The sequence below is a fragment of the Lithobates pipiens genome, unplaced genomic scaffold, assembly GCF_037356315.1.
Source record: "Lithobates pipiens isolate NorthernLeopardFrog02 unplaced genomic scaffold, aLitPip1_a1.2 Scaffold_22, whole genome shotgun sequence".
Lineage (NCBI taxonomy): Eukaryota > Metazoa > Chordata > Amphibia > Anura > Ranidae > Lithobates > Lithobates pipiens.
The window spans coordinates 167,311,966-167,325,780 of record NW_027507784.1 but is presented as its reverse complement, the minus strand read 5'-3'; the positions used below and the strand labels follow the sequence as shown (position 1 = coordinate 167,325,780).

General features: G+C 41.8%; 1 protein-coding gene across 2 annotated transcripts in view; it reads left to right on the top strand.

The window, feature by feature from the left end:
* The window catches only part of ALS2 (alsin Rho guanine nucleotide exchange factor ALS2), a 152,249-nt gene that overhangs the window by 63,257 nt on the left and 75,177 nt on the right, over window positions 1–13,815 (top strand). For both annotated transcript variants that reach the window (XM_077448586.1, XM_077448585.1), the window contains exons 8-11: window positions 3,648–3,725; window positions 6,473–6,649; window positions 6,987–7,158; window positions 10,944–11,124. In XM_077448586.1, the coding sequence (XP_077304712.1) occupies window positions 3,648–3,725; window positions 6,473–6,649; window positions 6,987–7,158; window positions 10,944–11,124 (608 nt within the window). The remainder of the gene's footprint in view (window positions 1–3,647; window positions 3,726–6,472; window positions 6,650–6,986; window positions 7,159–10,943; window positions 11,125–13,815) is intronic.

Sequence of the window (13,815 nt, the reverse complement as noted above, 5' to 3'; positions counted from 1 at the left end):
CAGGGTGGTACTGAGGACGGATCCAGCATTTCTACCAAAAGTATCCTCAGCTTTTCATCGATCACAGGAAATAGTGTTGCCTACATTCTCTGCAACCCCAGCGAATGCAGGAGAGGAAGTTTTTCACACATTGGATGTGAGAAGGTGTCTATTACAGTTTCTGAAAATGACTAAAGATTTTAGAAAATCAAACGCCCTTTTTGTGATATTTTCTGGATCACGCAAGGGGGAGAAAGCTTTTAAAAGTACGCTGGGTAGGTGGCTTAAGTTGGCTATAACAGAAGCCTATAAAGCAAAAGGAGAAATACCTCCCTCAGGTATTGCTGCTCACTCTACTAGATCCACGGCAGTTTCCTGGGCTGAAAGGGCCGGTGCAACGCCTTAACAAATCTGCAAGGCTGCCACTTGGTCCAGTTATTCGACATTTCTCCGGCACTACCGGTTAGATCTACTGTCTGCGGCAGATCAGGCCTTCGGCAGGAAGGTACTGCAGGCAGTAGTCCTGCCCTAGGGTAAGTTTCTCGGTTATCCTCTCCGGGGTTGTCCTGAAAGGCGATTTGAGAAAGACTAAGTTAGACTTACCGGTGACTGTATTTCTAAGAGCCTTTCAGGACAACCGTTACTTCCCTCCCTAGGTTATGCTTAGTAAATGTATTAAGTTCTACCATGGTGTTGTGCTTTCTGTGCTTTGTTTTCCAGTGTCGGAAGGCCACAATAACTGAAGCCATGGAGGAAGAGGAGGTGTTTTTAAAGTGGGCATGTGTTTCCTAATGACAAGGTGGAGCTACACTCTCTCCGGGGTTGTCCTGAAAGGCTCTTAGAAGTCTAACTTAGTCTTTTTTTTCCCTATAAAAATAACAAACGTGTTATACTTACCTGCTCTGTTGCATTGGATTTGCACAGAGCAGCCAGGATCCTCCTTTTTTCGGGTCCCACTTCTGTGCTCCTAGCCCCTCCCATCTGTTCAGTGCCTCCACAGCAAGCAGCTTGCTATGGGGGCACTCGAGCTGAGTCACAGCTCCCTGTGTCCATTCAGATGCAGAGCCTGGCCCCACCCCCCTCTCTCCTGATTGGCTACCTGACTTTGACAGCAGCGGCCTCCAATGACACCGCTGCTGTGTCTCAGCCAATCAGGAGGGAGAATCTCGGAATGGCTGAGACACTCATGGACATCGCTGGACAGAGAGGGACCTCAGGTAAGTTTTGGGGGTGGTGGGGGGTGGGGGCTACTGCACACAGAAGGCTTTTTTATCTTAATGCATAGAATGTATAAGATAAAAAAACCTTCTGCCTTTACAACCACTTTAAGGTCATGGAGTGGCCTAGTCAGTCTCTAGACCTTAATCCCATAGAAAATGTATGGAGGGAGCTGAAACTTAGAGTTGCCAAGAGAGCCAAAAAACTTTAAAGATTTAGAGAAAATCTGTAAAGAGTGGACCAAAATTCCTCCTGAGATGTTGTGCAAACTTTGTAATCAACTACAAGAAATGTCTTAGCTCTGTGCTTTTGCCAACCAGGGTTTCTCCACCAAGTACTAAGTCATGTTTTGCTTGGGGATCAACTACTTATTTTACTCAATGAACTGCAACTTAATTTAAAGCATTTGTTTTATGTGTTTTTTTTCTGGATTTTTGGTTAATATTCTGTTTCTATCATTTAAAATACACCTATGATAAAAATTATAGACCCTTAATTTCTTTGTAAGTGGGCAAACTCGCACAATCTGCAGGGGATCAAGTAATTATTTTCCCCACTATATACACACCCTAGGACCAGTTTGGTTGGATGGTGGGTTGAAACTGTCTGATCTTGCCCAATTTTCATGGTGGACTACGAATGGTTTCACGGACATGCACTCCCTGTTTACCCCTACTAGAATACTGGCATTTGATGTCTTATTCTCTTCTCATAATATCTCTTGCAAGAACACTATAGCTACCTACAACTTCAACAACTCGTTAAATCCCACCCTACCCCGTTTTACTCTTACTCCCTTTAAGAGTATATGTTGAGCTAGACCCAACTCTCCGGGCCTGATATCGCTGATATACTCATCTATAATTTCTGCAAAAAAGCCCCCCGCTTAGAGCCTATCATCTCCAATGGGAAAAAACTGGGAAGGCAGCTAGACCCAGAAGACTGGCGGATTATCACCATAGCCATTTTCAAGTGTTTGATAAATGTTCCTATATTGGAGAGTGCCTTTTAAAGTATAGGTGGTGGTATTACATGCCGTCTAGATTAGCCCGCTTTATCCCAACTTGCTCCCCTCTCTGTTTTCGTGGATACTCACAAGAAGTCTCCATGGCATGTTTGGTGGTTATGCCCGAAGGCGTGCAGGCTATGGGTCAGGGTCTACGCTTTTCTTTGTAATTTTATTTCATGCTAACCTTAAGAGACCCCTATGAAGCCCTTCTCGGTAAATCAATTGCCAAATTGTTACACCCAGATCGGCAGTTGGCACAGTATCTTTTTACTGTAACCAAATTAACTATTGCTAAGGCATGGAAAACCTCTCTGCTCCTCTTTGAGGCTGTCAAAAATCGTATGAATGATGTCCTGGTGAATGAGAAATTGACGACCATTCTGTAGGACAAGCATTACAAATTTCTTAGAATTTAGCAACCATGGATTACACATACTCAGCCTTCCTGGTTTGATAGTATGCTTCTCTCGATTTAAGGCTCCCCTGGTGTGCACCCCATGGACACTCTTCCTCTCCTCTTCTCTACCTGACTTCTTTTCTTTTTGGTTGCTTTCTTCTATTTAGTCTGTTATGCTTTATGCATTAATTCCATATGCCTGTCAGGCCACCAGGGATAGTCCTGGTCGGATTGGTTATATGTAATAGTGTATTTTCTATATTGTTTTTATTTAGTTTTAATTTCTAAATTGCGTCCACCCCGATAGGGAGATCCTTGTTAAAAAAAATTTGTTTGGCTATGCTGGGTTCTATATGTGGACATTCTTGTTTACAGGCACCCTATGATCCCTGGTACATTTCAGAAAGCTACTTCTGGACTTACATTTTTTTTTGCTTTGCCCCATGGGACAATGCAGTTGATGCCTGCATATGCCTACTTCTCATATACCTTTCTTAAAATGAATATGTTGGATTACATGCTAATTAATCTTCGTGAAATAAACTGTCTGCTCTCCTGGTTTATGTGTGAGCTTTCATTAGGGGCTTCAAACACCCTGTCTATAGTGTTCCTTTTGGAAATTGGACATGGCTCCCCAGTGTTGCAAGGCAGGAGAGTTGACCTCTTAGCCGTTATTATTATTAGCCTTTTATTTGCATTTAGGGCTGGTTGACACCAGATGCAGTCCAGTGCGATTTTTCTTTATTATGCATGAACTATGTTTAACATGGATTCCAGTGACCCTAGTTCACACCAGTGCAGGGCATTCCAGGAGAGTCAACAAATGTAGAAAATGTTGCATTTTTTTTTTTCTGTATGCAACGCATCTGGAACAAGGCAGAACGCACATGTCCCCAATTGAGATGGAAAAAAACAGCGAAAAGATGCACCAGAGCACATCAAAAACGCATGTTTCTGTATGCATCTGGAACACATGGTGTGTGGTGCGAATGAGCCCCCAATTATCAGTTTGTGTATGCCTAAGCTTTGTTTTCTGCTTTGCAGGTTTATTCTTGGGGAAGCAATCTTTCAGGGCAGCTGGGTCATATGCAGTCTCCAACAACTATGCCACGGCTTGCCAAGGTAAGGGTCACTTCTGTAGTTAAGGTGCACTTACTGTGCAGCGTCCTGATGACGTGTCCGAAGGATCATTTATCAATTCTGTGACACAACATGGCAGTGTGAAAAAAGGAACACAGACGGAGATATCAATTTTTTTTTATCTTGATTCTGCTATTCAGCAGTAGCATTATACCAATTGAAAACCTGCCCCGGACCACTTGTTAGGTGTGCATGCATTTTACTGTATATGGAAAAAATTTCCTTTTTTTTATTTCTTTTTTGCAATCAACTGGTTTATTAATATAAATTAAGACACAAACAAGGTTTGTCACAATACAACTGAATTATGTTATCACACACATAGGCAGACAAAAGAAGAACAAAAAAAGGCAAATTTTACGGTATGGTACAGTGCTAAAAGACAAAGTGCAAATACACGATCAGAGCATCAAGTGCAGCGGGTAGGAACCCCTTGGAGAGAGGAGGACTAAATTCTCCATCAGAAATTAGGATTAACATAGGTAGACGGAGTATAGAGCATCAAAAAAGCTTACCTGCATGACAAGTTTATGGTCCTTTCCTTTGGCCTCTTGACTGCACCTTGGGTATTGAACAAGGTACTGGCCCCAGTATTATCGCTGCTGCATTCTCATGGCATTCCCATTGTGGGATATGTGGATGACTTTCGGTTAAAGTGTACCTCCACTTTTGTTGAGAAAAAAATGCCCTCTGGTTGATCTATGTACATTGCAGGGATTTTAACAAACTTTTTTTACAGATTCCTGCTTGTTTCTGCTCTGAAGAGATAGCTGTTTGTTCCACTTTGTACCCTTTTGTATATTAATTCTAAATGGCAGTGGCTTTTTCATTATTAAAGTGCTTCTAAAGCCTTCCTTGTATTAAATTGCTTGTAAAGGCAGAAGGTTTTTTATCATACTGCATTCTATGTAGTAAGATAAAAAACCTTCTATGTGTAGCAGCCCCCCTAATACTTGAGCTCCCTCTCTATCCGGCGATGTACACAAGTACCTCATCCATCAGAGACTCTCCCCCCTGATTGCCTGAGTCACAGCATCGGTGCCATTGGCTTCCGCTGCTGTCAATTAAAGTCAGTTAGCCAGTCAGGAGGCAGAGGGGGTGGGGCCAAACTGAGGTTTTGTGTCTGATCACACGGAGCTGCGGGTCAGCTTGGGTGCCCCCATAGCAAACTGCTTGCTGTTGGGGCACTCGGCAGGAGGGAGGTGCCAGAAGAGCCAAAGGGGGACCCTAGAAGTGAAGGTAAATCTCCCCAATGGGAAGTAAGTAGCAAAAAAAAAGACAGGAATTTTAACCTTCCCTTACTCTATGCAAAATGAAAAAAGTTTTGCCTATAGTTCTACTTTAAGAGAACTGTAAGCATGGCTCTGTTGGGCCACATGTCTCTGACTGACTGTTCAGACATTACAGTGGCTCAGATGGATCCTGCATCATCAGAAATTGTGAATGGAAATGACAATCACTTGGAGTATCTGGGTCTAGTCCTAGATATATCTTGGATCAGATTGTTTCCTTCACAGGAGAAACTTCAGATTCTCTGGACTTGGGTTCAAACTCTCCAGGCTAGAAGCCATCTGTTATTGCATGAGAATCCGGGCAGCCTCCGTCAAGGCAGTTCCTTTTGCCCAGTTCCACTCCAGGTATCTGCAATGCAACATTCTGCCATTATGAGACAAGTTAGTCCAGTCTCTGGACTGGTTGACCCTGGCTTAGTGGCTCAGGAATCCAGCTCTGGATTTGGGCAAGGCTTTAATTACTGTCTTTTGTAAGATCCTCATGATGGTTGCTAGCTTGTTGGGCTAGGAAAAAGTTCTGGGACCAGGGGACTTGGTCATTCTCATCCCATCTTCCAATAAATATCCTGGAGCATCGGGTTATTTGGCTAATTCTGCAGCATTGGACCAGCTTGTTGGACGGTCAGCTGATCTGGATGTAGTAGGATAATTCCACAGTAGAGAGATACATCCCGAGCTGAGCCACAGCTCCCTGTGTTTATTTGGACACAGAGCCACAGCCTGGCCTTGCCCCCTTTTTTCTCATCATTGGCTAACTGACTTGGACATCAGCAGGAGCCAATGGCACAACGCTGCTGTCTCAGCCAATGAGGAGGGGAGTCACAGGCAGCTGAGACACTCCTACAACATTGCTGGATCTAGATGGGGCTCAGGTGCGTATGAGGGGGGAGCTGCACACCGACTGCTTTTTATCTTAATGCATAGAAAAACCTATGCGCCTCTGCAATCGCCTTAACCCAAACTAATAAATATCATATAAATAACTAACAAAAACACATAATCCCACCTCAGATTACGCATATAGTGATCATGATTTGTGTATTCAAAAGTGATAAATATAGTGTGCTGATTAAATAAAAATACACCAAAAAATTGTCTCACAGCAAACAATCTATATACATATAGGGAAATAATCCACACTTCTGAATTATAATGTCCAGATAGTGAAGCAATCCACGCCAATATATGTTACAGCAATTGGGGTGCCGTCTGAGTTTATCAGTGGTTTAACATGGTATCCTGGTTGAGAAAGCATTCAGATCAGACTGACTCCTGCTCCTCAACCGAAATTTGCATCTGCACAGCGGGCGCTTGATCAGGACATTGAGTGCAGAACAGTGGAAGGGGGGTGTCTAATGTAGCAATAGTTGTATGTGTATGTACATATATACCGTGTATATATCATTTGTTTGGAATGGACCTTTCTTCCTTCTGTAGGTGTGTGAAGATGGCTGTGTATGGACTATAGCCGCTGGACAGGATCATTCTCTTTTTCTGGCTCACGCAAAAGATGAGTTCCAGCCTGCTGTATATTGCAGTGGACACCAAGCAGCAGTGGAACCAAGTGGAGCACAAACAAGTCAGACACCAGTTCAGCTATTCAATTGTAGCAAGGTGAGCAAATATTCCACACTCTAATCCTGTTCTCTACAACCTCTCTGATTTTGCCTCATAGACCTGTTTCTTAGGAGGGGTGAGGCCAACCATAGAATTGAATTTCCTTTTATGATATGATTGTTTTAGACTTCTAATGCTCACTTGTCATGTGAATTACCTAAACTATTTCGTTTTGAAAAGACTGACCTTTTCCATAAAGACGGTACAGTAGTAGCTGTGGTCTCTTTAGCCGGTAATCTTTTCCCATGGAGTTGGTTGTATTCGATTTTAATTATAATCACGTAATGTATTTTTTTTTAATAATCTAGATTGTTCTCTCTTTTATTTCTTCAAGCTGGGATACATCTGCAATGTTTACACTGGTGCAAATAGCTGCTTGGCTCTTGTAGACCAAAATATGATGGGCTACATTGGAAACCTCCACGAGCTTGCTGCAACTGAGAGGAATTTTTATTGTCTTCTAAGTGATATCAAGTCACAGATTCTTAGACCCCTTTTAGGACTAGGTACGTGTTTTTGTTTTTTCACACCTAATAAAAGTTAAACCATGGAATAAGCAATATATGTTTTGTACAGAGTAAAGGGGATGGTCATTTATGGGGCAGTCTCACCAAGGACAGGGGTTATTTTTTCTTATTTTTATTTTTATAGTTTAATATTCTTATGAGGAGGATGCATGTAGTTGTTTTATGGGATTTGTTTAAACATTGTAATTTTTGGATAGAGGTGCCTTGAAAGCCCCATTGTGCCAAATGTAGCATTTACATTATGTTTCGATATACGAGGGATGTGGTGCTTTATGAATTATTTTGACAGCACAACTTTTATATGCATTTGCCATATCAAAGCAAGAAGCACTGCTGTAACTCTTGGCCTCTAATCAGTAATCCTTATTTATTGATTTGACTCTAGGGAACATTGAAATCTGGTTGCCCAAGCTATTGCATCATCACACAGCCAAATAAAGATCTTGCTTTTTGTTGAAAGCATGCCTAAGGTTATGCAGTTTTGTCAGCCTTATTGTCACAAGAATGCCGAAGCATACAATCACGATACTTATGTCATAATTTGGCTGCCAAATTACTATTTTTGTGAATGCAATTTAGAGGAGCTCCAGTCTCCCCCCAAAAAAATAAATCCACAGCTAAACATACTATAGCTGCTGACTTTACATACAAGGGCACTTACCTGTCCCTGGATCCAGCCCTGTCTTCACCTTAGCCAATTGTTCAGTCTGCTTCTGGTCCAGGTGCCAGGGCATCTGTGATGTCTCAGAAAGCTGCAGGGGAAGGAGTGGGGGCTGCAATGATCTGACTGGAAGTGAGTGAGCAGGTACCTGTCAAAATCAGGTACCCGCTCCCCTCCAAAAAAATAAAAATAAAGTGCCAAATGTAAAGAAAGGGGGGGGGGGTGGAAAAGCATAACTTTTCCTTTTGGGTGAAGTTCCACTTTAAATTCCAATGCATAAGCGTTAAAGTTGAACTCCTGGCAGATATAAAGCAAGATCTTACACAAGAACCGTAGGTCTATATATTTTGGCTTGAAATCCTTTGCACAGCAGAGCCCAGACTTGGTGAGGGAGAAAAGGCACAGGAAGCCAGTCCTTTGTACCACAGTGGTGTTGTGCTAACAGGGTGCTTGCTGATAGGAGTGACAAATAGATACGCTTTTTAGTCTGTGCTTCTCCCTTTCACTGTCCAGCACAGGCTGGCGAGAGAAAAAACCTGTAAGTGTTATTTGGTTTCAATTTTCGAAATCTAATGTTGGCTGACGCATTGAAAACAATGCACTCACTGTTTGGCTGGCATCTTAATAAGCAGTAGTTAAACAGTTAGGTCTAGTAATTTTAGTAGCTAATCTAACCTCTCTCTATATGCTCTACAAATCTCTACATTTATTGCAAAAATAAAAATATGAAAGAGTAAGCATTTAGTCGCCGCTGGGTCTCTTATTTTTTGGCAAAAAATACAAAGACTGAAAATTGTGAAAAAATATTTTTTTCTTAGTTTCTGTCAGAAAATTTTGTAAATAAATAATTTTCTTCCTTGGCTAATGTGCGCTGATAGGGCTGCACTGATGTGCACTAATTGGCTACACTGATGAGACAGCACTGAAGGGCACAGCACTGATAGGCAGCACTGATGGGCTATGGAAAGGCGGCACTGACTTGCATCACTTCTGGGCACTTACTGGCACCACTGTTGGGGCTGCACTGATGAGTGCCCTGATTATCTGTACAGCTCTCCCCTGTGTGGAGATGCCGCTGATTGGCTATATATATATATATATATATATATATATATATATATATATATATATATATATATATATATATATATATATATTAAAATCATTAATGATTGCAGAAAGTTCAGAATAATCTAAACTCTGTAAACGCATGATTATAATGCAACTAAAAAAAAAGCTTGATACTCCGTATACCCACTTACCTTCAATGGTATCTCTGTAATTCTAACTTAATTGCAGCATACAGCCCAAATTAACTTTTTTCATTCATTACTGTAATGTAGTTAGGCTGAATATACAGTAATAAACATCCTCCCCTTATAGGTAGTTTTACTATCTGTGTGGCAGCCAAGGGATAAAATAACCTGTTGCTGGCAACATGTTAGAGGGTCAGACTGCCACTCTGCACATACAGTGCAGTGGGCCAAGTTGCAGCAGTGTGCAGGGACACACACCAGACCACTAGAACAGTGAAATAAAAATGGCAGGATGTCGCCAGTAAATATTGGGAAGAGCTTATACACGTTCAGTGGTTTCCTCAACTGAATAGGTGAATATTTTGATATAACTTTAGGACCCACGGGACAAAACTTTCCTCTTTGCTCCTAAATAACACATGAGCAAACATGTTACAAATAAGTCACCAGCTAATATTTAATTTAATATTTTTAGATGTACATATCACTCTTTCAGGCTGGCAGCTAAAAAATGCCAAATTAACAGTGCTAGTTTTCTTGCCGTGAGCAGTCCTGGCAAAATTTTTTTATTTTAAAGCGGAACTTCAACCCAAATGGAAGTTCTGCATTTCTGCCTCCTCACCCTCCTCTTCTGCTTTTGGCACATTGTATTTTTTGGGCGGGGATACCTGGTTTTGACAAGTACCCGCTTCCACTTCTGCTCGGACCGCTTAGGTAAGGGGTATCAAACTCCATTTCATCACAGACCACATCAGCATTATGGTTGTCCTCAAAGGGCCGGTAATGTCTGTAAGGCAGGCCATACACGGTGCAAATTTATTTTCCTGAACCACAGACAGTGCTGACAGGGGAATTTCTCCTGCCGAACAATTATCTGCTCCCAGCAGGGGTGGACATAACAAGCTGTCCCTGCTGGGAGAAGACAGTGATTATCGCTTGCGGCTATTACAGCCACTAGTGATGATCGTAAGAGAATCCAGCAGGCTCGTTGTACCCAAGTTGATCGATTGATCAGCTTGGTTCATTCAGTCTGCCCATTAATGGTTCCGAACCATGTATGGCCGGCCGAAGACTAGATAGTCAATGCACCCCAACCCCCCTTACATCAGATATCAAGAGCCCCCCCCCCCCACCCTTACATCACAGTGCACCCCACCTACCTTGTGCTGCTGCTGGGAAGAAGGGGCAGAGCTGGGAAGCAGAAAGACCATGGTCTGGAGGAGGAGTTCTGTCCTCTCTGCTGACGACTGCTGAGACAAAGTGGGGGTGAAGACGAGAAAGGTGCCACAGCTGCAGGAGAGGTGCGAGGGCCAAATTGAATGGCCTTGTGGGCCAGGTTTGGCCTGTGGGCCTTGTGTTGACACGTGGCCTAGGTGATCTGAGTGAAACTTCACCCCCCCTCTCTGCCCACAGCCTCTTGCAACATGTTACAGGTCCCAGAAGGCCGTGGGATCATTCACAAAGCGCAGCACGGCACGGGTGTGCGCAGTGGGAAGCCAGGTGTAAAGCCACAAGTTGTCAGAACTTGCTTCCCACACTAAAGAGGCTGGCACCAGGGAGCTAAAGACTGATGAGGACAGCGCTAGATCCCTGGACAGGTTAGTACCCTTTTATTAAATGTAAGCATCTGCCATATTTTTAGCTGCTGACTTTTTTATTTATTTATTATTTTTAGACTGAAGAACCATTTTAATTAATGATTTAAAATAAATTGCAGTTTTTCAGTACTTGATATCCTATGAAAAAATCTTGATTAAAAATCCTGAATCTTCCTGTTTTAAAAATCCTGTTGGAAGCAACATTTTTAAGTAACCCATGCATTCTATTTGCTTTTTTTTCTGCTAAAGACAACTTAGGCACTTTAACAGCTGTTCAGCTTCTGCAGGACATGGCAACAAAGTTCAGCAAGCTCTGCTATCTAATTGGCCAGCATGGAACCTCCTTAAGCAACTTCTTACGAGGATCAAAGGATGCAAGTAACCTTTCAGTCTTGGAGCACTCGAAAATCTTCTTGGATAGTTATACAGAGTCAGTATGTTTTATGTCTAAATCCTGAAATCTTTTTGAATGCTTGCAAAAATTCCACCCACTACTCTAAATCCATGTTGGCTAGGGTTTATTATGTGATAGCATGCATCAGGCGATTCACATAAGTGGCTACAGCAGTGACGTTCCCTTGAAGTGCGCTCTGCTGCCATTCAGTCTGTAATGCCTTTCTGATGATCAAACAGGGTGTGCTGGCTTTAAAGTGGCCCCTGATCTTCACTGACAGTTTGAGAATTTCTGTTTCTCCCACCACTTAAACACAATAGTCCACTATATGTAGTATTATACACATACACCGTAAAGAACAAAAATAATTTGATCCCCTATAGATTTTGTAAGTTTGCCCATTTACAAAGAGATGAAGGGCCTAGAATTTTTATCAGAGGTGTATTTTAAATGATAGAGAAAGAATATCAACCGATAATACAGAAAAACACACAATACAAATGTTATAAATTGAATTGCAGTTCAGTGACTAAAATAAGTATATGATCCCCTACCAACCAACAAGAAATCTGGCCCCCACAGACTGTCTACAGTATGTGCTCATGTGGTACACAGATTATTCCTGTCAATTTAAGAAGGTGCTCCTAACAACAACTTGTTATATGTATTCCATTCAAACCTGTCCTCATGGGCAAGACCAAAGAGCTGTCAAAGGACAGCAGGGATAAGATTGTAGACCTGCACAAGGCTGGGAATGGGCTACAAGACCATCAACAAGGAGCTTGGTGAGAAGGAGACAACTGTTGGAGCGATTATTCTCAAATGGAAGAAATACAAAATAACCATCAATCGCCCTCGATCTGGAGCTCCATGCAAGATTTTACTTCATGTGGTAAGGATGATCATGAGATCAAGTGAGGGATCAGCCCAGAACTACACAGGAGGAGCTTGTGAATGACCTCAAGGCAGTTGGGACCACATTCGACAAACAAACCATTGGTAACACAATATGCCACCACAAATTGAAATCCTATAGCGCCCACAAGGTCCCCCCTCCTCAAGAAGGCACATGTTCAGGCCCACCTGAAGTTTGCAAATGAACATCTAAATGATTCAGAGAAGGATTGGGAGAAAGTGCTGTGGTCAGATGAGACCAAAATTGAGCTCTTTGGCATTAACTCAACTCGTCATGTTTGGAGGAAGAAAAGTGTGGACTATGACCCTAAGAACATCATCCCTACAATCAACCACGGAGATGGAAACATTATGCTTTGGGGCTGTTTCTCTGCTCAAGGTACAGCCTGACATTGCTGCGCTGAGGGGCCAATGGACATGGCCATGTATTGTAAAATCTTGGATGAGAACCTTCTTTCCTCTGACGGAACACTAAAGATTGTTCATGAATGGGTCTTCCAGCAATGACCCAGTACATACCATACATACGAGGGAGTGGCTCAAGAAGAAGCACATTAAGGTCAGGAAGTGGCCTAGTGAGTCTCCAGACCTTAATCCATAGAAAATTTAAGGAGAGAAACTGAGTTGCCAAGTGACAGCCTTAAGGATTTAGAGAAGATCTGTAAAGAATAGTGGACCAAAATCTCTCCTGAGATGTATGTAAACCTGGTAACCAACTACAAGAAACGTCCTACCTCTGTGCTTGCCAACAAGAGTTTCTCCCGCAAAAACTAAGTTTTATATTGTGCTTGGGGATCAAATACTTATTTTACTCACTGAACTGCAACTAAATTTATAACATTTGTATCATGGTTTTTTTCTGTAATTTTGGGTGATATTTTGTCTCTATCATTTAAAATACACATATTATAAAAAATATAGACCCTTCCTTCATTTCTTTGTAAATGGGCAAACTTAGAAAATCTGCAGGGGCTCAAAACAATTTTTCCATCACTTATTATTCTAGTAGAACCACAATACTTGTATAGTGTATTTATGTCATTATTGCTTTGGTATAAAGAGAATCTATACTTTTCTGCACATATCTTAGTATATGTATAAAATGTGAGCACCTTAGTATTGCACAATCTTATTCATTTTTTTTTTTTAATATGTATAGCTTGCTGCTTAGTATTGCTGTACAGCAGTTTTGCTTAAGGCCCCTTTCACACTTGTGTGAGCTGCAACTTTGGACATCAGTCACATGACCAATCGTACCCCATGATTCCCAATGATAACCATTCAAATCTGTTTGGCTTCAAGTGGCACAAACGTCAAAGTAGTTCCTCTACTATTTTGGTCCGGCTTTGATGTGAGTTGAGGTCCATAGATGAAGTAACTGATCAATACACTCTATTCTTATTATTATCAGTTATGTATTCCTTTGTTTAGTCCCTATAGTTTAGCTATCAATCAACATGCCAAGCACATGTTATTGTTACTATCACAATGCTATCACCCTTGGCTATGAAATCAACACACGTTTAAGGTCAATTAAATCTCATTTATTTCCCAAGGAAATAAGGAAAATGTGCATCAAGTATCAATAAAAGTTACAATAATATACATAGCATACAATCACAGTGCAATCTAAGCCATACTTATCCGACCTTCGCAGCCACACCTCATGACTGGGTCTCCTGATGGAATACAGAGGGACAGAGAGAGAGCTCAGGTCACAACCCCTTTTGTCAAACATACTTCAGCCATACCACACCCTACTGCCAGTCCCATTTGATTTGGACCAATCAGTGTTCACATGACAGCCCCCCT